A 24,981-nucleotide genomic window follows, 5' to 3' on the forward strand; every position below is an offset into this window, starting at 1 on the left:
GTTCAAATATGTTACTGTTGAATATGAATGTTCCTAAGGAGGGAGGCAACGGGCGACAGTCTAATTTCAGTTCTTGATAAGGTAGACCCGTTTCTGAGGAACCAGGACCATGAGGGATGTAGACAGATGAAAAGAGAAGACACTGCTGGGAGGGGTGCCACAGGGGCCTGAAGGTAGAAATATGGACTTGTGTGGCTTGTATGTTGTCTTTGCAGCTGTATGACACAGTGAGTAAACTTGGTTAAAGCTTTTTCGAGTCGTCCGTTTCAGTTTTTACTTTTTATTTTTTTTTTTTTTTTTTTTTTTTCACCTTTATTTAACCAGGTAGGCTAGTTGAGAACAAGTTCTCATTTGCAACTGCGACCTGGCCAAGATAAAGCATAGCAGTGTGAACAGACAACACAGAGTTACACATGGAGTAAACAATTAACAAGTCAATAACACAGTAGAAAAAAAGGGGAGTCTATACACAATGTGTGCAAAAGGCATGAGGTAGGCGAATAATTACAATATTGCAGATTAACACTGAAGTGATAAATGATCAGATGATCATGTACAGGTAGAGATATTGGTGTGCAAAAGAGCAGAAAAGTAAATAAATAAAAACTGTGGGGATGAGGTAGGTGAAAATGGGTGGGCTATTTACCAGTAGACTATGTACAGCTGCAGCGATCGGTTAGCTGCTCAGATAGCTGATGTTTGAAGTTGGTGAGGGAGATAAAAGTCTCCAACTTCAGCGATTTTTGCAATTCGTTCCAGTCACAGGCAGCAGAATACTGGAACGAAAGGCGGCCGAATGAGGTGTTGGCTTTAGGGATGATCAGTGAGATACACCTACTGGAGCGCGTGCTACGGATGGGTGTTGCCATCGTGACCAGTGAACTGAGATAATGCGGAGCTTTACCTAGCATGGCCTTGTAGATGACCTGGAGCCAGTGGGTCTGGCGACGAATATGTAGCGAGGGCCAGCCGACTAGAGCATACAGGTCGCAGTGGTGGGTAGTATAAGGTGCTTTAGTGACAAAACGGATGGCACTGTGATAAATTGCATCCAGTTTGCTGAGTAGAGTGTTGGAAGCCATTTTGTAGATGACATCGCCGAAGTCGAGGATCGGTAGGATAGTCAGTTTTACTAGGGTAAGCTTGGCAGCGTGAGTGAAGGAGGCTTTGTTGCGGAATAGAAAGCCGACTCTTGATTTGATTTTCGATTGGAGATGTTTGATATGAGTCTGGAAGGAGAGTTTGCAGTCTAGCCAGACACCTAGGTACTTATAGGTGTCCACATATTCAAGGTCGGAGCCATCCAGGGTGGTGATGCTAGTCGGGCATGCGGGTGCAGGCAGCGATCGGTTGAAAAGCATGCATTTGGTTTTACTAGCGTTTAAGAGCAGTTGGAGGTCACGGAAGGAGTGTTGTATGGCATTGAAGCTCGTTTGGAGGTTAGATAGCACAGTGTCCAATGACGGGCCGAAAGTATATAGAATGGTGTCGTCTGCGTAGAGGTGGATCAGGGAATCGCCCGCAGCAAGAGCAACATCATTGATATATAGAGAGAAAAGAGTCGGCCCGAGAATTGAACCCTGTGGCACCCCCATAGAGACTGCCAGAAGACCGGACAGCATGCCCTCCGATTTGACACACTGAACTCTGTCTGCAAAGTAATTGGTGAACCAGGCAAGGCAGTCATCCGAAAAACCGAGGCTACTGAGTCTGCCGAAAAGAATATGGTGATTGACAGAGTCGAAAGCCTTGGCAAGGTCGATGAAGACGGCTGCACAGTACTGTCTTTTATCGATGGCGGTTATGATATCGTTTAGTACCTTGAGTGTGGCTGAGGTGCACCCGTGACCGGCTCGGAAACCAGATTGCATAGCGGAGAAGGTACGGTGGGATTCGAGATGGTCAGTGACCTGTTTGTTGACTTGGCTTTCAAGACCTTAGATAGGCAGGGCAGAATGGATATAGGTCTGTAACAGTTTGGGTCCAGGGTGTCTCCCCTTTGAAGAGGGGGATGACTGCGGCAGCTTTCCAATCCTTGGGGATCTCAGACGATATGAAAGAGAGGTTGAACAGGCTGGTAATAGGGGTTGCGACAATGGCGGCGGATAGTTTCAGAAATAGAGGGTCCAGATTGTCAAGCCCAGCTGATTTATACGGGTCCAGGTTTGGCAGCTCTTTCAGAACATCTGCTATCTGGATTTGGGTAAAGGAGAACCTGGAGAGGCTTGGGCGAGGAGCTGCGGGGGCGGAGCTGTTGGCCGAGGTAGGAGTAGCCAGGCGGAAGGCATGGCCAGCCGTTGAGAAATGCTTGTTGAAGTTTTCGATAATCATGGATTTATCGGTGGTGACCGTGTTCCCTAGCCTCAGTGCAGTGGGCAGCTGGGAGGAGGTGCTCTTGTTCTCCATGGACTTCACAGTGTCCCAGAACTTTTTGGAGATGGAGCTACAGGATGCAAACTTCTGCCTGAAGAAGCTGGCCTTGGCTTTCCTGACTGACTGCGTGTATTGGTTCCTGACTTCCCTGAACAGTTGCATATCGCGGGGACTATTCGATGCTATTGCAGTCCGCCACAGGATGTTTTTGTGCTGGTCGAGGGCAGTCAGGTCTGGAGTGAACCAAGGGCTGTATCTGTTCTTAGTTCTGCATTTTTTGAACGGAGCATGCTTATCTAAAATGGTGAGGAGGTTACTCTTAAAGAATGACCAGGCATCCTCAACTGACGGGATGAGGTCAATGTCCTTCCAGGATACCCGGGCCAGCTCGATTAGAAAGGCCTGCTCACAGAAGTGTTTTAGGGAGCGTTTGACAGTGATGAGGGGTGGTCGTTTGACTGCGGCACCGTAGCGGATACAGGCAATGAGGCAGTGATCGCTGAGATCCTGGTTGAAGACAGCGGAGGTGTATTTGGAGGGCCAGTTGGTCAGGATGACGTCTATGAGGGTGCCCTTGCTTACAGAGTTAGGGTTGTACCTGGTGGGTTCCTTGATGATTTGTGTGAGATTGAGGGCATCTAGCTTAGATTGTAGGACTGCCGGGGTGTTAAGCATATCCCAGTTTAGGTCACCTAACATAACAAACTCTGAAGCTAGATGGGGGGCAATCAATTCACAAATGGTGTCCAGGGCACAGCTGGGAGCTGAGGGGGGGTCGGTAGCAGGCGGCAACAGTGAGAGACTTATTTCTGGAGAGAGTAATTTTCAGAATTAGTAGTTCGAACTGTTTGGGTATGGACCTGGAAAGTATGACATTACTTTGCAGGCTATCTCTGCAGTAGACTGCAACTCCTCCCCCTTTGGCAGTTCTATCTTGACGGAAGATGTTATAGTTGGGTATGGAAATCTCTGAATTTTTGGTGGCCTTCCTGAGCCAGGATTCAGACACGGCAAGGACATCAGGGTTAGCAGAGTGTGCTAAAGCAGTGAGTAAAACAAACTTAGGGAGGAGGCTTCTGATGTTGACATGCATGAAACCAAGGCTTTTTCGATCACAGAAGTCAACAAATGAGGGTGCCTGGGGACATGCAGGGCCTGGGTTTACCTCCACATCACCCGCGGAACAGAGAAGGAGTAGTATGAGGGTGCGGCTAAAGGCTATCAAAACTGGTCGCCTAGAGCGTTGGGGACAGAGAATAAGAGGAGCAGGTTTCTGGGCATGGTAGAATATATTCAGGGCATAATGCGCAGACAGGGGTATGGTGGGGTGCGGGTACAGCGGAGGTAAGCCCAGGCACTGGGTGATGATGAGAGAGGTTGTATCTCTGGACATGCTGGTTGTAATGTGTGAGGTCACCGCATATGTGGGAGGTGGGACAAAGGAGGAATCAGGGGTATGAGGAGTGGGACTAGGGGCTCCATAGTGAACTAAAACAATGATAACTAACCTGAGCAACAGTATACAAGGCATATTGACATTTGAGAGAGACATACAGCGAGGCATACAGTAATCACAGGTGTTGAATTGGGAAAGCAAGCTAAAACAGTAGTTGAGACAACAGCTAATCAGCTAGCACAACAACAGCAGGTAAAATGGCGTTGACTAGGGAACGGGGCCGACAGATAAAACAAACAAGCAGAATGGAGTACCGTGATTAATGGACAGTCCAGCGTGCATCAGCTATGTAGCCAAGTGATCAGTGTCCAGGGGGCAGCGGTGGATGGGGCAGGGGAGCTGGACTGGCGAGTGTTATCCAGGTTAAAAAACTAACAATGACTAAATAGCTTGTAGCTAGTTTGCTGGTTAGCTTCTGGAGGTTCTTGAGTGTGTTCTAAAAATTAAAAATAATAGCGATTCCGTATCACATTGGGTGAGGCAGGTTTCCGGAAGGTATAAACAAATTTTAAAGAAAATCGGGAAGAGATAGAAAGTACATATGGGCCACTGAGTGTTTGGGACGCGGTGATGCATACGGTTAGCAGGCCTGTGCTAACAAGCTAAGAGTTAGCAGGCCGGGGTAAATAAGGTAGTAGTTAGCGGACCTGGGCTAAACAAGCTAGCAGTTAGCAGGCCGAATTAGCAGGCAAGGAGATAGCGAGGGCTAGAGAGTTAGCCTTTGGGGGACGTCGCGATGGGGTGAGTCTGTTTATTCCTCTTCATGCGGTGACATCGATAGACCGGTCGTGGGTCCGGGTATTGTAGCCCAGGAGTATGCTACAGGTGCTCTGGCCAGGCTAGCTTCAAGCTACGTGGGTGGAAACGCTAGCCAGGCGTAATCAACCAGGGTTGCGGTTTAGCTCGATAGCTAGTTGTGAAGATCCAGTTGAATTTTTTTTTTCTGTTTGCGGTGGGAATCCGGGGATAAAAAATAAATAGGTCCGTTATGCTCTGGTTAGCGTCGCGTTGTTCGAACTGGCGAGAGCTTTCCGAGCTAAAGGTTAGCTGATGACCGGTTAGCTGAAGACCGCTAGCATAGCTGGTGGTTAGCTGGCTAGCTTCAGTTGAGAGGTTCCGGTTCCGAAGTAAATATAAATACTTTAGGAAAAAGTAGCTACATTGGGTGAGGCGGGTTGCAGGAGAGTATTTGGAAGCTTAGGTTTAGCTAAATGTTTTTAAAGATATGCGAAGAAAAAAATGTAAAACGAAAAAGAGACGAAAAAGAGACTATATATACAGAGAGACGATACGACAGGACGACTTACTGCTACGCCATCTTGGATAAGTTACTCAGTTTATTCCGAACCTAACAATGGCCAGGTTACTGTAAACTTTTACTGTAAAATACACTTTTTGGATTGATTGATTGGTTGATTGATTGGTTGGTTGGTTGATTGATTGGTTAATTGTGCTAGTGCCTACCTTGGACAATGAGATGGACATTAGAGGTCTTGGACTGCTGTTTGGTCTGGATGGAGCATGTGTAGGAGCCCTCGTCGTACACATCCACTTTCTGGATGCGAAGGCTGTACTCCAGCTGGCCCTTGTTCACCAGGTCCACACGCGGGTCCAGCGACCACTTGTCCTCCCCAGCGAAGATGATGTTGGATCGGTTGAGCCAGGCAACTTTGGACACCTTATCATCCACGTAACACCTGGAAGGAGAAAAGAGAGAGGAAATTAACCAAGTTACGAATCAGGTCGATTTGAAAAGAATTATGCGCCAGAACCGCGTGAAATTAATATTCAAATCTATGTAGGTCTATTGTATATAGGAAGTCTATATGTAGTGACCAAAGATAAACAAAAGATTAATTATTGGAATGAAAATTACTCATCCTAATCTGAGGCATCTCTGAGGGATAGCTGAGAACATGCTAGCAGATACCCAGAGACTTCCAGTCATTGCTCTAATGCTAGTTAGCAACTGGGCAAGCGTTAGTTAGCAACTTTCTTCAAACTACACGCACAAGTTCATCTGACTCTGGGGAAGTAGATCTGACAATATCCCTTTAAGCTCGTTCCTATCTCTCTAGTTCTTCCTGCTTTGCTCTCTCTTCTGATAAATGTATAATATATGCCATTAAGCAAATGTTTTTATCCAAAGCGACTTACAGTCACGCGTGCATACATTTTTTCATATGGGTGGCCCCAGGAATCAAACCCACTCTCCTCAGTTGGTAGAGCACCATGCTCTACCAACTGAGCTACAGAGGACCACAGCTATATGTAGGTGAACAGTGATGGTTCTCCTCTTGATTCAAATGGACATCAGTATCCTCTTGTTTACCTCGGCTTGTTGCATGCTGTCAGAGCATTACGCCGTGTATAGGTATGACGTCTACGACTGTGTGTTAGAGCGCCTGCTTAATGAATAAATATAAGGGGACGTCTGAATCGATGAGAATGGATATCATGCATAATATAACATGGCAGACATACGCCGGAAATGCAAATTGAAAACTCAGCCGCTCGACACAGTATATCGGTTGTATTCAAAACAGAAAGTGAATTAGTCGGGGAGCAGAAGTTGTTTCACAATGACCCTGAGGGATTCTCACATGCAGTAGTCACTACTGTGTGCCTTTCCTATTGAAGGAGGGGTGGCTTATCAGCAATCGGGGAGGGTCACCATCTTAATAACGGCCCGTATTTGTAAAGCGTCTCAGAGTAAGGATGCTGATCTAGGATCAGTTTTGTCAGAAGGGACCTGATCCTAGACCAACACTGCTACTCTGAGATGCTTTTCTTGGAATATAACCCATTCCAAAACAAACTGCACCCTCCACAGGCAAACCCTAATAATACCCAATAGCCATGACATCACTTCATGACATCTGAGATACTGTACATGTCTCTTAAATAAAGCTTTTTCCAACGCCTTTATCAGCCAATAGGAACCCGTTCTAACCATCTGCCCTCCAATCAGAAACACCCTGGACTCCCCATCAGGTGAGCAGAACTACAGCAGGAGCACAGTAGTTTCCTCATCGCGCTTCACAAACCCTCCGCAGGCCCCCAACGCTCCCTGGCCACCGCATGCAGGGCGCCAGCCAAACCTTTTTCCTGTTCAAACTAATAAGCTGCTGGCCTAGAAGGCATGTGGCTCCTGCCTCCCTCCCTCCCTCCCTGTCTCTACGCAACCCCTGTTTTGGCGAGCAGCAGGCAGGTGGTGAGGCAGGCAGGATGACAGGGGTCTGGTGGGTTTGACGGATGCCTGTGCTGCTGAGCTGAGCTGGGCCGCGGCCATGCTGCAGGGTTCGCTGTGGGGGAAGTCCACAGCTCCCAGTACAGGCAGCAGATGCAGAGTGGGAGACTCTAATGAGAGGGGAGAGGTGCCACGCTCTGGCAGACAGCTACTCCCCCTGTACTCTCGTCATACTTCCCCCAGCAGAACTGAACCATGCTGAGGGGGTGTGAGGGGGTGCTGGGAGGCACAGCTGCTCTACAGGCAGGATACAAAAAACACTGAAAAAACAACCAGCTCACTTACATAATCACACCTGCTCTCTCTCTGGCAATCAATAAACCTGACCATACCCCCCCGTAACACTGTTTTGATTAAAAGAATGGAGAATTATGTCGGCAGGTCATGGGCTAACTACCTTTCTACTTTAGTTTGTGAGGGGGGCTGTTCCTTTAACAAGTCTTTCTGTTTGCACGTGGCACACAGAGGAAAAAGGCAAAACCAGGTCATATCTTTTCCCCTTACAGCATTTCCTCGCCCCAGATACGTTCTCGGGAGCAGGTTAAGTGTATTTCCGGGAAGGTGGTCGGTATTCTCCAAGGACATGGCTTAGAGGGAACAGTGCATTCGCTTTAAAAACGAGGAGGAATAGAAAAGCCCTTGGTAGGTAAAAGAACAGAGCAGACGGCACCTCAATGGATGCCAGATAAAAACGTCTTTAGAGGACTAATGATTTCACACGTTCATAAACAACCAGGTGATTAATTAGCCGTGTTTGTGTACAGTGTACATAATAATCAACCTAACTAATTCATTTCACATGTCTGCCATTAAGAAAATTCTGTTAATATTACAGACGCTAGGAACTACTGACATGCTGTTGAATCGACGCAAAAGACTAAATTAAGCAAAGTGGGTTGAAACACAAATCGTTATTATCCTTGTAAAATTGTGTTGACAGAGTTTATTGTGAGGGTCACATTAATTGCTTTGATTCAAAAGGAAAGTGTGATGTTTTTGAAGGTTGCTTAGGAAATCCACCGAGTGTAATGATGCATTTAAAAGAAAGATGATGAGGGTGAGAAAAAGTATTATTTTATTTATAGACTTAAAAGGAATTGATATCATTTGGGGGGGAAAACCCAATGCCCCCCGGATCCGAATCTAGCCCATAGGGTGAAACCTGCGGGAAATCAATCTATCCTAGATGCTACAAACACAACAAACATAACTCACTGTACAAGTGAATAAAACCCACAGTGGCAACAGAACACACATGTTGTACAATGAAGAAAGGGGAGAAATGGGGAGAGGAAAAAAGGAACAACAAGATTGGAGGCTGCTGGTTACCTGAGGATGCTCCTTTCACCTTTTGGTGCCTCCTTTGAATTACTTTTTCCCAGAACACTTAGTGCTTTCTGTTCAACATGATTCACTCAGAACAGCCCCCAGAGGAAGAAGCTGTGTGCTTGTGACATAAATGCATCTGGAAAGATTGAGACCCTCTCCTTTGTCTTTGGGCATTTTTCCCACAACAAAGCCTTTAAATAGCCACAAAACATTGGAACATTTCCCCATCATGCACCTTTTCTTGCTCTCCTGGTTCACATACATCACTGTCTGAATAATCAGTCAACTAGGAGATTATTATTTTGAGATGCATCCTTATAGTACAGTGACTGCTGGTTTATCTGTCTTGCAAAACTAGTTGTGGAGGTGAGAAAAGATTGTTTGAGTATAACAACTGTGAGATAGATGATACCTCTGAGAATCCTAGTCAAGGGGATGTAAGGCAAGGGCATCCTGCTTCGATTAAACCTCCTGAGATGCGCTCTCTGCACATTGTTCCTCCATAACCGAGGAGAAACCTGAGATGAGTAACCTCTTCCCTTACTGTAAATAAAACATTATATACATTAGAAAATAATTTGCTGTAAAACGCCCTCGGTAGGATCCATAGGGAAAAACAATTGAGGACATGTTAATACTGTACTCTGAGGAAGAGAATGTAACAGCAAAGGAGGTAAGGCTTCTGGACAGCAAGGGTATTGGAGTATGCTACTGTGAATGATTAGTATTCACTCTACATATCACTGGCTGTGGCTCCATTAGCACAGGTCCCTATGAGGCCTTTGCAGTAGCGCTCTCTCTGCTGCTTGTGGCCTTGAGAGAGGGCTAAAGGTTAGATTGCCCTGGCACAGAGGCCTCTAATTACCAAGACTTGACAAGGCACCTGTCATCTTGAATAAGAAGACCACTCAAGTCTTGGTATGAGTGGTACTGTTGAAATTGCTTACTTACAGTATTACTTGTCTGGAAAGTTGAGAGGTTGGCATCTACAATGGCCATCCGCTCCACATTCTGAGCGCTCTGAAGAGGTTGTGTGGTGCACCTGAGGTTTTTATGAATACACTCCAAGATTAATTGATAGGCTTATGCAAGATAAAAATGTATCTTAAAGCTGTATTATGGAACTTTTTGGGCGATCCAACCCAATTCCCAGACATACTAGTGATAGATCTGTCATTCTCATTGAAAGCACATCTAAGAAGCGGTAGATCTGTTCTGTGTGCGCTATTTCTATGCTTCCCATTCTTGAGCTTCGTTCTTGCATCTTTTACTTTTGGTTTTGTACACCAGCTTCAAACAGCTGAAAATACAATATTTTGGGTTATGGAAAATATATTTGACAGCGGTTTAGATTGTACAATGATTATCTACACTATACTTGGTGGTTTTGTCACGTAAACTGAAATTAGGCGAACGATTAGAATTTTAACAACCAGGAAATGGCGGAGCGATTCCAACATAGTGCACCTTTAATATCTAAAGCGACCGTTTCCTTCAACCTTGGGGTTGCTATTTGGTCAGTCTGTGTCAGCTGTCAAAAAAAAAAACTAAAGTGGGTGTTTTATTCTGTCCCTCATCTTGGTCCACAAGTGGAAATACCCCACATCGAGTGTTATCGAAATAAAAGGCTATTCCCCTCCCAGTCTGGACAATGGCTAAGGTTTCTCTCTACTCTCAGCCAGCCAGTCCCGGCGCTGGCCAATCAAAGCCCAAGAGAAGTGTACAACAGTTCTCAAGTTTGAAGGTCCACTAAGTTTCATTTGTGATAAATGTCCTTACTGTACACAGTCTTGACACCAGCAGTAAAACATGCAGTACAAGGTTGGATTGTTTGTTCCCTATGTAGACAATTGCAACAAGACACAGTAGTCTGTTCTGCCCGACAACAGTGTTGTGTTATTTATTTGTGTTAATGCAGTGGTCTTTAGGTCCAAGGCAGAGAGCTACCTTGATTAATAAGTAAAGAATTATTAATACATTAAATGTTATAGTGCTCCCAATATCTCCATAATTGTGTGTGCATGCCTGAATTAATTTAACATGCGTACATTAGCCTAATGGTTACATGGTTTATGCAGAGTTCTACATCCTGTGTTATTGATGTTACTTTATGATTAAGTTATAAGTGCTATGATTATACACTTTCCATATTCAAAGCATTTCAGTTTTTTTTACAGGCTATATCTTTAACTGAAAAACATGAAACAATATGTCAGGTATGTAAAAAACTAAACACGGTCAGTTAAAGTGATTATTTGCAAAGTACGACATTACTGTGAGTCCCACATCGCAGCCCTGACAGACTGAGGTGAACAAAGAAAGATGGCTGGTATGAAAAAGTGGAGAAACCGGAGCTAAATTTGTCGTAAACGAAAGCCTGGCTATGGTCCGGATAAAAGTGTGTTCTACAGTCGATGTTTAAAGGACACATCTGGCATCCCTCAAAATGCCTCATCTCCATATCTGAAAGGTGGATAGATTGGGAGAAATAATGAGCGTGGTTGAAAAAATGAATGATCCATCCGGCTGTACATTATATACCCACACTATTTCAGCCACGGTATATACAAGCTTACAGATATTCCATTAATTGCTTTCTGTCTGAGGAGGGCAACGGAAGGGGTGGTGTGGCACTGTTCCATGAGATAACGCCAAGACAGTCCTGATGTGTGACTGCAAGAAAAAGTGGTTTTCCGTGCTTGAATTCATGCTTCCTCTCACTATGAAAGAGTGGAAAGCACAAGGAATATTAATAACGCCGTGAAATGCATGGCTGCCACAAAATAATACACACAACGGAATAAATGCAATTTTATCAGGCTGATAATTAATCACAAAGGTGTCGACGCTCGCAGTAAAATTTTCCTGGGTGTAAATCTGTCTTCCTGCAAATATTCCAAGTTAGACAAGGAGGAAGTGAGTTTCTCAGGACAGATGCCACCCAACACACTACAACAGATTGCCTCAAGACAAACCTACCAGTCACCCAGATGATTACTGAGAGAGCAACCACTTAAATTACTCTGAAGTTGCTGATTTTTATTTCAGTTGACAGCTGGCGTTGAAGCACTCGCTCATTTCAAGTGAAAAACCCATTTTGTGGGCCTCAGCGTTGCCAATTTCTTGCTGTCACAGGTAGCTGGGAATTGACTGTGGAACATGCGGCATATCACTTTAAAGTGACGGGGGAAACTGGTAATCGCTTTACGCTGGCCACATGCTCCTGTCGCCTCTTATAAGAACCTTGTTCACTCAGGAAAAAATCCTTAAACCTAAACGCACTTGGAGGGGGAAGAATGAGGATTCGCCCACTATTGTCTCGCTAACTCTGGCTCTGGAGTGGAGGGGTGTAGACATGGACCATACATTACAGACACAACCAAGAGGTTTCTGGCAGACACCATTACACCACATGAATTAACAACAAGGTGAACCAGGACCGGAACAAACACAGTTATCAATTGAGACAGGCCGCTGGTGTTTTGGGTAACTGTTTTTACATACAGAACAGGTTGAGATTGTTTCTACAGTAACAGATTGTATCAGACATGTGTCTAAACCATATCTGAAAGATCATTTACAGCAACTTTTAAAATCAATGTATATTAATAATAGCATACACATGATCTCCCGCAAGAGTGGAATTTCACTGAATTTGAGATTGGGGAATAATCATGTTAGCAGAAAATGCAGTTTGAGAATATGAAGAATTGACAACATCTGCAAGATATGACAGTGTTGGGTTGATGAGTTGAAGGATTGTCTGTTATTATGATAAAAGTAGGCCTCGTTTACACTCGTGACCTATCTGCGCAAAGCACACTTCTGAAATATTGAGCATCAATGTTTTCCCATCCCAGAACTGTTTTGTAGTGAATTCTTCTTTCATAACCCATTAAGGTCCTCACCTTTTAAAGGTATCTAAAGTGCAGAGTGTGAAAACCCTGAAACATTTGTAAATCAGTAAGTTTGGACACACCTACTCATTCTTTATTTTTAGTATTTTCTACATTGTAGAATAATAGTGAAGATATCAAAACTATGAAATAACACATATGGAATCATGTAGTAACCAAGAAAGTGTTAAACATATATTATATTTGAGATTCTTCAAAGTAGCCACCCTTTGCCTTGAGGACAGCTTTGCACACTCTTGGCATTCTCACAACCAGCTTCATGAGCTAGTCACCTGGAAGGCATTTCAATTAGCAGGTGTGCCTTGTTAAAAGTACATTTTTGGAATTTCTTTCCTTCTTACAGTTTATTACAATCACTTTGGCACTAATTTCGGAACCTTGATGTCATTTTTCAAAACTCTAGACACAAAACTCACAACCGATGATCAAAATGCAAATTTTTCCAATTGCTTGGATACAATACACATAAAGCTAATATCAGTTCATTGAACTAAAATCACCTGTTCAAAATAACAGAACTTAACATCAAAGTATTACCATTTCAAAATGCAATTCACACATTACATCTGAGATGACTGTCTATTCATTTCATTACAATGATCTAACTATCAATTGATACAACTGCTCAAAAGGATAAGGTACTGTTGCATTACTCTTAATGCATAGTTTTATGGAAACTGACAAACAATATTCCATGTTTAGATCATGAAAGTTTCAGGATAACGAGATCCACTGACACCAATTACTGTGGAACATGAACCAATTGGAATATATTATATTTCATGTAATATTTCATCATCATTCTTTATCAGACACTGTTTCCATGGTCCCATGTACCACTTTTCCAGACCATGTTTTCAGATTTGACATTATTGTACACTCACTGGCCACTTTATTAGGTACACCTACCGAGTACCCCCTTTTGCCTCCACAACAGCCTGAATTATTCATGGTGTTGTACGTTCCAGTAAGAGATGCCCTTCTGCACACCACTGTTTTAAACAGCTGTTATTTGAGCATTTGTGGCCTTTCTGTTAGCTTGAATGAGTCTGGACATTCTCCTCTGACCTCTCTCATTAACAAGGTGTTTTTGCCCACAGAAATGCCGCTCACTGGCCTCCCGGGTGGCGCAGTGGTTCTGCTGTACTGCAGCACCAGCTGTGCCATCAGAGTCCCTGGGTTCGCGCCCAGGCTCTGTCGTAACCGGCCGCGACCGGGAGGTCCGTGGGGCGACGCACAATTGGCCTAGCATCGCCCGGGTTAGGGAGGGCTTGGTCGGTAGGGGTGTCCTTGTCTCATCGCGCACCAGCGACTCCTGTGGCGGGCTGGGCGCAGTGTGCGCTAGCCAAGGTGGCCAGGTGCACGGTGTTTCCTCCGGCGCATTGGTGCGGCTGGCTTCCGGGTTGGATGCGCACTGTGTTAAGAAGCAGTGCGGCTTGGTTGGGTTGTGTATCGGAGGACGCATGACTTTCAACATTCGTCTCTCCCGAGCCCGTACGGGAGTTGTAGCGATGAGACAAGATAGTAGCTACTACAACAATTGGATACCATGAAATTGGGGAGAAAAAGGGGTAAAAAAATTTTTTAAAGAAAAAAAGAAAATGCCGCTCACTGAATTGTAGTGCGTTCAAATCCCAGGAGGGGCAGCTGTTTCTGAGATGCTGGAATCACCATGTGTGGCATCAACAATCATACCACGGTCAAAGTTGCTTAGATTACTCATCTTGCCTGTTCTGATGTTTGGTCGAACAACATCTAAAGCTCTCTACTTTATATACTCTATATATTGAGTTGCAGGCAGCCACATGATTCGCTGTTTGAATGTAACTTTTCTTGATGAGCTAAATCAGGTCTGTAGAGCTGATGGCATGACCTATGTCATTGTGTGGGATAATGTCAGGTTCCACCATGCTCAAATGGTGCAAGCATGGTTTTAGGCCCAACCACAGTTTACCACCCTGTACATACCCCCATACTCTCCTGTCCTTAACCCGATTGAGGAATTTTTCTCCACATGGAGGTGGAAAGTATATGATAGGCACCCTCATGAACAAGCCACCCTTCTCCAGGCCATGGATGACGCATGCAATGACATCAAGGAAGACTAGTGTCAGGCCTGGATTCGCCATTCCCGAAGATTCTTCCCAAGATGTTATGCTAATGATAACATCCATTGTGATGTGGATGAGAACCTATGGCCAAATCCACAAGACAGGGTTGAGGGAAATATAGAAGTACAGTAATCAACCCTTTGTTAGGCTTTTTACAAGTAAGCCAGGTGAGGAACACTGCAGTGGATGTTTTACTGTCGTTTTTTTCTTTTTTGGTAGCTTATTTATGATTTGATTCCAAGAAACCTATGAGTGATTTTATTATATTTTATCAATACATTTCAGATTTTGTTCAATGATTCCAGTGTCTGTAATATTCTCTCTACTAGTCCTTTTACAGTGATGTATTTACATGTAGTAGCATATTGAAACATGTATCACATATTTTGTACTACAATATTTAATGATTGTACGAACAACCACACAGTGAAACTATCAGTATCTTGTGTGTGGGTGATCTAAATGAATGTTCCTATGCTATTTCATGATAAATGAGTTATTTGAACCAAACCAAACCAAGGTTTCTTTAAAGATATGAATTCATAATGCAATGTTTTGAACATTGGACAGCCTGTATTTGTGTCTAGAGTTTTGAAAAATGACCACTATGTTCTGAAATTAGTGCCAAAGTGATTGTAAAAAAACTGTAATGCATTTGAGTCAATCAGTTGTGTGGTAGGGGTGGTACACAGAAGATAGCCCTATTTGGTAAAAAAACAAGTCCATATTATGGCAAGAACAGCTCAAATAAGCAAAGAGAAACGACAGACCATCATTACTTTAAGACATGAATGTCAGTCCATGCGGAAAATGTCAAGAACTTTGGAAGTTTCTTCAAGTGCTGTCGCAAAACCCATCAAGCGCTATGAGGAAAATGGCTCTCATGAAGATCGCCACAGGAAAGGATGACCCAGAGTTACCTCTGCTGCAGAGGATACGTTCATTAGAGTTATCAGCCTCAGAAATTGCAGCACAAATAAATACTTCACAGAGTTCAAGTAACAGACACATTTCAACATCAACTGTTCAGAGACTGCATGAATCAGGCCTTCATTACTGCAAAGAAACCACTACTAAAGGACACAAATAATAAGAGACTTGCTTGGGCTAAGCAACATGAGCAATGGACATTAGACCGGTGAAAATCTGTCCTTTGGTCTGATGAATCCAAATTAGAGATGTTTTGGTTCCAACCGCTGTGTCTTTGTGAGACGCAGAGTAGGTGAATGTATGATCTCTGCATGGAGGAGGAGGTGTGATGGTGCTTTGCTGGTGACACTGACTGATTTATTTAGAATTCAAGGCACACTTAACCATTATAGCTACCACAGCATTCTGAAGCGATACACCATCCCATCTGGTTTGTGCTTAGTGGGACTATCATTTGTTTCTCAACAGGACAATGACCCAGCACACACCTCCAGGATGTGTAAGGGCTATTTGACCAAGAAGGAGAGTGATGGATGCTGCATCAGATGACCTGGCCTCCACAATCATCCGACCTCAACCCAATTGAGATGGTTTGGGATGAGTTGGACCGTAGAGTGAAGGAAAAGCAGCCAACAAGTGCTCAGCATATGTGGGAACTCCTTCAAGACTATTGGAAAAGCATTCCTCATAAAGCTGGTTGAGAGAATACCAAGAGTGTGCAAAGCTGTCATCAAGGCACTAGTGGTTAGAGCGTTGGACTAGTAACCGGAAGGTTGCAAGTTCAAACCCCCGAGCTGACAAGGTACAAATCTGTCGTTCTGCCCCTGAACAGGCAGTTAACCCACTGTTCCTAGGCCGTCATTGAAAATAAGAATTTGTTCTTAACTGACTTGCCTAGTTAAATAAAGGTAAAATAAAAAAAGGCAAAGGGGGGCAATCTCAAATCTATTTTGAATTGTTTAACACTTTTTTGGTAACTACATGATTCCATGTGTTTTATTTCACAGTTTTGATGCCAATGGAACCAATCTATAATTTCCCTCCCCGTAGACAATGTGATATTTTATTTTATCTAGCTATTTTGGTTTGCAATACCCCTGAGGTTTGACCACAAAGATTCTGCTTAATTTCACTTTTTTCAATCATGAGTGGTAGACAGAAAAATATATCTCAGCACAGATACAATATAAAGTCCTGAAATCACACATGTCTGGTGAATCATGTAAGTGGCAGTTCTTTGTGTAGCCTGTGTAATTTGAGAGACATTGTATTAGAGAGCTGGTGTGTGTGTGTGTGTGTGTGTGTGTGTGTGTGTGTGTGTGTGGGGGAGACGTGAGAGTGGGATCGAAAAATTACTGTGTAATAGTCATGACATGGGTTGGTGATGAGAGGGACTGTGTGTGTAGGACCTGTGACCGTTCTGATGGTGTGTGTGTGCGCGTGCGTGCTTTCCTTCGTTCGTGTGTGTGTGTGTGTGAGAGCAAGCGTGTGTGTGTGCTGTTGGTTTCAGTGTGTACAGGAGCAGCTGTGGGGGTGTGTTCTGATCCTTTGAGGGACAGTGTGGGAGGGTGATGTGAGGGACAGTAGTTTGAAGGTGAACTTGGGGTTCAGAGAACTCTCAAACAGCTCTATGATGGATTCGGGAGCGCAATTTAAAACACTTCTACCGCCGAGTCCAGTGCAAAGAGAGCCGTTAATCACCATGACAGTACCGTGCTTTATGTGTCAACAGGAGGGGAAACTGTGGCAGAGAGACAAGGACTTCACAGGTTAAAACATTGTTCTTTTAGAAACTCCTAGAACCGGTGACTTCTAACTCTTTTGTTCTCTCTACTTTTTCAGAGCGAGATAAGCAGAGTTTGATGAATCTAATATTAAGAATGGACAATACTAGCTGGCACACTGTCCACACAGCAAAACGGACATAACTCCCTGCCAAAATTAATGGGCGATACCGTGTTTAAGAATTCTGATATTATGTTAACCCCCTTATGGTCAAAATTGAATTTTGAAAATGATTCTGGATCTCCTATGGAAAATGCCCGACTTCTGAGAAATATGCAAACAGTCATGTTGAACGGATCTCCCAAAATGTTAACAACCAGTGGGCCATAATGATTCATATTCCAGGTGCAGCTGAGAACCTGGAGGCTGTGTGGTGGGGTGGAGAGTAACAATGATCTAAATATGACAAATCACCTCTCATTTGGAACCCGCCCCCTGTTGACTCCTCTGGCAGCTACGGTCAGCAGTCCTGGGATCAGTTCAGTCCTGGCTGGAATATTAGATCTCTTCATTGCTGCTGACTACATTTCAAAGCAGCATGTCTATGAGCCTAGATTCTCATCCTTAAACTGCCACTGGTAAGTACCTCTGTACCTCTGCCTTGTTCCCCCATTCACTTTGGGTGATAAGAAAACTATGAATAAATATAGCCCCATTTCCAACATCAATACAGCCCAAAGTTGCCACTCGCCGATCAGTATCTAAGAGATATAAGAATCCATTATTTTCGAGGTGCTGTGCCTAAATCAATGAAGGGTTACTTTAGATGTCAGTTTGCGTTTCGGTGCCGGGGCTTTGAATGGAGACCCCTGGCAAGGTGCATTGAAGTCAGTAGCAGGGATCTCAGGCACTGGGCTGATCAGCCCAATCTTCTCACTAAGAACAGTGGGAATTGGACTTATCATCAACGCGACACCTAATCCTCCAGGGGGGCCTCGCCCCCCCCCCTTTAACTTTACTTGTTTCCAAAGTAATTACAAATAGCAATGTTTTCTACCAGGAGAGAGGAGGAGAGGCTAGCAATTATCCCAGTGAGCCTTCTCTGAGGTGACTGACACCGGCACCTATTCCCCGTGTTGCCGGCGCTTGCGTTTGAACTAGTTTGAGAGGCTGCAAAGGTTTCTGTCAGCCCTTCTCTCTTGCTACATTATTAATGGGAGACTGTTGTGTATGAGGCGCCAGGCAGCGAGTGGCTGCGTCCTCTAAGGCGAGGCAGAGCGTCCAGAGCTGATTACCCAGCCTACTAGCCTGGATCGTGGTGGCAGCTGGATGGCTTCAGCATTTAGGCCACAGGCTAATGAAGCATCCAGCGGCGTAGCCATGTTTGATAAAGCCATCGTGGAGACCGTTTGCCAGGTGGAAAGCCTGAGGGAGATACACCCCAAAAATGTAAATAGATAAATATGTTGTATTGTCACATACACCGGATAGGTGCAACAAATTGTGTTGTTTTACAGGGTCAGCCATAGTAGTACAGCACCTCCATAGTAGTACAGCGCCTCCATAGTAGTACAGCACCTCCATAGTAGTACAGCACCTCCATAGTAGTACAGCGCCTCCATAGTAGTACAGCACCTCCATAGTAGTACAGCACCTCCATAGTAGTACAGCACCTCCATAGTAGTACAGCGCCTCCATAGTAGTACAGCGCCTCCATAGTAGTACAGCGCCTCCATACAGCGCCTCCATAGTAGTACAGCGCCTCCATAGTAGTACAGCGCCTCCATAGTAGTACAGCGCCTCCATAGTAGTACAGCACCCCCATAGTAGTACAGCGCCTCCATAGTAGTACAGCGCCTCCATAGTAGTACAGCACCTCCATAGTAGTACAGCGCCTCCATAGTAGTACAGCGCCTCCATAGTAGTACAGCGCCTCCATAGTAGTACAGCACCTCCATAGTAGTACTGCGCCTCCATAGTAGTACTGCGCCTCCATAGTAGTACTGCGCCTCCATAGTAGTACAGCGCCTCCATAGTAGTACAGCACCTCCATAGTAGTACAGCGCCTCCATAGTAGTACAGCACCTCCATAGTAGTACTGCACCTCCATAGTAGTACTGCACCTCCATAGTAGTACAGCGCCTCCATAGTAGTACAGTGCCTCCAGAGCAAATTAGGATTCAGTGCCTTGCTCAAGGGCACACCGGCAGATTTTCCACCTTGTCGGCTCAGGTATTCCAATCAGCGACCTTTCGGATATTGGCCCAACAGTCTAACCACCTGCCACCCTTTTTGTGGCCCTAGGGAATGGCTTGGAAAATGATAATTCAGCAAGCGATGAGTTGGTGTAAGTTTGCGAAACAAGATATTTTAGTGAGGAAAGGAAATACAAGAAATAGGTGTGGCTTTGTCAATAACATTACATTTACAATCTAATTATCTTAGAACATTTTGTGAAAACTCCCAATTAAGGTGATAATATGAATGTTCTACAGTGCCATGATGTCATTCACAAGGATTTGCATGCCATATTCCTTGGCCACAAATCAAATGGCAAAACTCATCAGGTTTTTATCACGTTGAGGCTCATCTCAGCATCTCTGAGTTCAAAAGACATCCCTTTGCCTTGCAAGATGCGGGAGGAGAAGCAAGCATGTTTACACTGATGTCATTCAGCATGTACGAGAGGAATTAAGTGGTGTAGGTCTCCAGAATGAATGAAAGGGCCCCAGGCGTGCCCAAGGACACTTCATAGAATCTTCCCAGAGCTATGGGGTTGTCACTAATCTCGTGACAAAGACAGAGGGAGAATTATTTACATACAAATGTGATGGTTGCCCTATACTTGCTTATTTAGTGTTTTTCCAACAAGTAGAACTAAAATGTCTAACTGTAATTGTGTTATTGTCACGACTTCTGCCGAAGTCGTTGCTTCTCCTTGTTCGGGCAGTGCTCGGCGTTCGACGTCACTGGTCTTCTAGCCATCATTGATCCATTTTTCATTTTCCATTGGTTTTGTCTTGTCTTCCCACACACCTGTTTTCAATCCCATTCATTACCTGTGGTGTATTTAACCCTCTGTTTCCCCTCATGTCTTTGTCAGAGATTGTTTTATTGTCAGTGTTGTTTATTTGTTGTATTGGTGCGCGACGGGTCCTCGTACCCATGTTTTTTCATGTCTATACTTTTTAGTGTTATGGAGCATGTTCCGTGGACATTTATTAAAAGACTCCGTTTACACTCTATTTTGACTCTCCTGCGCCTGACTTCCCTGCCACCTATACACACGGCGTTGACAGTTATATTTAGCCGCTTCAGTTACAGTCTGAGAAAGACTTCAGTGTACTTCTCTTTGCATTATGGGTAAGGTTTTGATGGACTTCACATCCTCACCCACTTTCCTAAAACCTCTTACAAGACTCCCTCATTCACAACTAGCAACCACAGTTTTTAGAGCTGATATAAAACAGCTCATTCCTCTACTTCTCATACTACATGTATGAGCTATGACTAATATGAAATTATTACACTTCAAATGTAATTACAGACCAATATAGCAAATTATTCTGGTCTATTCTGGTATGCGTGTCTCAATCTGGTAATACTGTATTGCCACTACCATGTGGATTGCTAGGTGCTTCTGAGTCTGGGTGCTTAGGAACCTTCTAAAGGTTACAGTATTTTCATCACCACTGCCACTGAGTTTAGGCTAAAGTGTTGATTAATCAAGTTAAATGCTCTGAGCCAATCACAAAGTAGAAGTACAATCACCTACAGTACAGGCTGGACGATTGACTGAAAACACGACTGGCGAAGATGGGCACATCTAATATTCATTATCACTGAGAAGCTACCATCCAAACACTTGCTATAACTAGGATTGTTAACACATTGTTCATAGCCCAGACTGGCCTCAAAGTTAATTTACTTAATGTATGTACGTTACATTCTTTAACAGCCCCAGATGTCTCACGATAAAGCTCAATGTTCTCTGTTGGCTTGATAAAGCCATCTTGTCTTCTTGACTCATCCTTCCATTTCCATTTGAGTAATTTGCCAGACGCTCTTATCCAGAGCGATTTAACGTGGTGACTGAATCCCTTCCTCTCCCTCCTCATGGTTGTTATTATCGTACAGATGTACCCTCTGGACTCTGAAAACACAGCAGTGCTATCTATGTCTTCCCTCACCACGGGCCATCCAAAATCCACATTAGATTTGACTTAAGGGGAAGCCACTGTTAAAATAGAAGAAGCCCACCCACTCAGACAACAACATGAATAACTCAGAAGCTTTTTCTGAATTTGACCCCCCCCCTCCCACATCCTCCTGGCCAGACTGTACTTGAACTGCATCAGGTTGTTGTTTGCTGCCACTTTTAAAGCAAACAATGCAGGAAGACAGCGGGATTTGATTTTGTTATTTTGCACAGATTAAAGCATTTAACAGAGAAGGCGACCAGCTTCCAAGCATGAAATCCTGTTGGTTCAAAACACTGGCTCTCTTTGTGTATCCGACGCGGTAACTCCTACGTGGAGAAAGAAACCAATGGATCCGAAGCGACCACAATCGCTGTGCATACCTTCAATGCATTTAAATGGATTTGTTGCTGTCAGTCACGGGGCGTGAGAGATGCCTTTCATTTTGTCGCGGGCTGTGTATCATTTCTCTTCCACTGCCGAGAAGAAAACGACGCTGCAGGTAAAACAACTTCATGTTTGCCAGTGAAAAGAGGCGGGTGAGAAATGGGGCTGAAGTGTTATCACTCTGCGCAGGGATGACAATGGGAGACGCTTTTCCAGGGCCAATCTCTCACATGTCCTCGGGGCTGGTGCAAATGAGAACTGCAGATGACTCACAATTAGCATTAGCATCCTCTGCTTTGGGTATGGCAGCCCGCCGCTCGCCAAATGCAAGGAGAAAGAACACGTCTTGATAATCTTTCGTGTTGGCAATGAGCGGCCTCCTCCCAGTGATAAGGGGGGAAAACAGCAGTCAGTTAAATGTTGAATTAGCTCCAGTGCACTGGGCGTTGTGAGGCCAGACAAGGCACCCCTGTGTGGGGAGCTGCTCAGCTTCACAATGAGAGAGACAGGCACATTCAAAACATGTTTGCACATCAACCCCCCCCCCCCCCCCCCCTGCGTAACGTACACTGGACGGCTTTCCTGTTGAACACTATTAAATATTATAATCACTGTGTGGTTCGGCTGTGTTCTGGTATGGCTCTCTGTTTACAGTGCAGTATCGTACTCTGGTCATGGTCACATCGACAACCACAGAGGACGGGCAACAAAGTGCTTGTCTCTGTAGCTCGTCCATATCAATCCAGCCCAGTTTCCTAGGGCTGGCATCTGCCCATTCTAATCTCATTAGGGATTTGAGTGTTCCTCTTCCTTTATTGACAGTTGAGAGGATGGCAGGTGGTCACAGGCACCCTTTCATATGAGCTACAGAAGCAATAAGAGCGAGAAGAATGTGACTTTGGTATCTATTCACGAGGATTCAAATGAGTGAACTATCCTTAGCAGGCTGACAGTGAGAGACAAAACAAAAGTGTCTAAACCTCAGCTTTGAAAGTAGAGTTTCCCTGGAAGTCCTGAATAACAAACAAAAGCACACAGGTGACATGCTGGAGAGAAAGGCATTTGGGGTGGGATGAAAAAGAGCTGGGAAGAAGAGAGCAAGAAGAAAATCACCTTTGATGATTTTCCAAACTGACATTAATGAAAACAAAAATGCAGTGCAGTAGCACTCTCTCTTCTTTCATCGAAATGAGATCCTACCTCATACCGCAGAGAGACTTTGGTTCTGTGGAACGCTCGACGCTTTGCTGGTTTAATTACATAAATAAATGAAGTCCAGAACACCAGGAGCGAGCCCCACAGGACTCCAACAGACTCCCATAACTTCCTTCCTGCAGTTGCTGGCCCATGAAACCACAGCAGTAGCTACGCATTATGATGTAATGGGAGGATGGGAGAGGATGTCAGCTGGTGGAGGGGAAACATCTGTTCAATTTCACACCTCTTCCCCCAACACACACCTAACCCCTCACTACACACACACACACACACACACACACACACACACACACACACACACACACACACACACACACACACACACACACACATGTCTGAATATGCGGCAATGTGTCTCAAAGCAGAGAGTCTGTGCTGAAAGCAGCCTCCCCAGAACTTCAGACTAGCGCCGGAATAGCACTGGCACAAACAGTGCCGTCAGTACAGCTACTGACAAGCAAACACACCTCACCCTCAGCAAAGCAACACTGACCCAAACACATTTCTCATTCACCACAGCACTAAGACACTTCTATTATTCATCAAAACACTCACTGACAGACGGTATAACTTAACTCTGTCGTCCCCGCTCTAGCCGAAATAGAACAGCAATAGATTTTGGGCAGGTAGCCATATAGCAATGGGTAGATCCGCAAACATGCACACACACTTGCAATGAAGCAAGCAAGAAAACGCGCAAGCGCACGGACTGATGCATTCACGCACATATAAACGCACGTGCACGCACACACACACACAATAAAAATCTTTCAATAACTCAGCAAGGCACACAAATAAAAAGCAGTGATTGAGCACAAATCAGCAGAGTCACACACACATGCAGCTTTTAGCAGAGGTGCATGCAGGGGCAGGGTGTCCCCAGGAGACGACCTGGAGGAAATGGCGGTAGCCCACTGAGAGAGCGACGTGCCATCCAAGGCAAATCACTTGACAGTTTAGCAGGTTGCTAGTTCTCTTTGAGCACATACAGCAACTTAAAGATCAGCTGGAGTTCCCAGGCCAGTGAGGGCGCGAAAGATAGTGAGAGAGAGAGATGGAGAGTGGGAGGTTGCTGACACTTAAAATGGATCTCCAATATCATGCAATCCACTCAACGCTGTGTGAAGCACATTTCCAAGGCAGGAAGCTCTCGTGGCATGTTTCATCTCCGTTTGATAATTTACTGGGAAAACCAGAAGTTTTGAGAGGCTACAGATCTTGTCTCACCACGCCCCTCTCTACAAAAATATATAGCTACCATATGAATGGACTGAAGCTTGTTACATTGTAAGTGTAGATGTAAGATACACACCGCACAATTTCCACAGGTCACCTTACTGTTGACATGCTACCTATCCAGCTAGATCATTTTATCTCCCTGTTTTGCTGTTCAGGGCAGAGGATGAAATGGATAAGAACATGCTAGTCATTTATACTGTATGAGTTTAATACCACTTGCACATTGAACATAATTACTGCTTCATTAGCTGCTCGGCTACTCCTTTTTCCTCTGTCTGAGAGATAGCAAATAGACGTTTTAAAAGCCCCCTGTTACAGATGGCTTGGAAGTGATGGGGATGACTTGTGGCACCAAAGCAGTAAAAGAGCAATCAAATGAGCTCATGTAGACCCTGCAGCGTTGCCGAATAATTATGTTAGCTAGACACTCAGCAAAACGTGGGACAACCCCTGAGGTAAAGGTTAAAGTAATAGCAGCTGTGGTAAAAGTATGTGGTCATGACAAATGAGTATTCTCCTTGACATTGCTTGCTCTAGTACAAATAACTGTGAAAGTAGAGGACAAACTTGACTTATTTGGTCAACAGATACATGTTGATGGTCAATGTCATAAAGTGTTCCCCCGACAATCTAACGGTCCATTTTTGTCTTTGGGTTCCAGACAGCTGCCTATTACCGAGTCTGATCTGAAGCAACCTCCTGCAATCAATGAGATACATTATACCACAGCAGGGAAATGCCTGACAAGATGTGGAATGGTCTCATTATAAGCTGGTATTCATTATCACAAGCTGTATTCAGTACCCAGCGAAGATCACAAATGTACATCAAAACTGTATAAACATAT

The 24,981-nt window shown here is 44.4% G+C and overlaps 1 protein-coding gene across 3 annotated transcripts in view; it reads right to left on the reverse strand.

Annotated features, from left to right (window-relative positions):
• Positions 1-24,981, reverse strand: part of LOC115136976 (limbic system-associated membrane protein-like) — a 454,780-nt gene that overhangs the window by 44,531 nt on the left and 385,268 nt on the right. For 2 of the 3 annotated variants that reach the window (XM_029672926.2, XM_029672925.2), the window contains one exon: positions 5,294-5,526. In XM_029672926.2, the coding sequence (XP_029528786.1) occupies positions 5,294-5,526 (233 nt within the window). Of the gene's footprint in view, positions 1-5,293; positions 5,527-22,877; positions 22,970-24,981 lie in introns of those variants that run through there. The other variant, XM_029672931.2, reaches the window with a different exon arrangement.

The sequence above is a fragment of the Oncorhynchus nerka genome, linkage group LG11 (assembly GCF_034236695.1).
Source record: "Oncorhynchus nerka isolate Pitt River linkage group LG11, Oner_Uvic_2.0, whole genome shotgun sequence".
Classification (NCBI taxonomy): Eukaryota; Metazoa; Chordata; class Actinopteri; order Salmoniformes; family Salmonidae; genus Oncorhynchus; species Oncorhynchus nerka.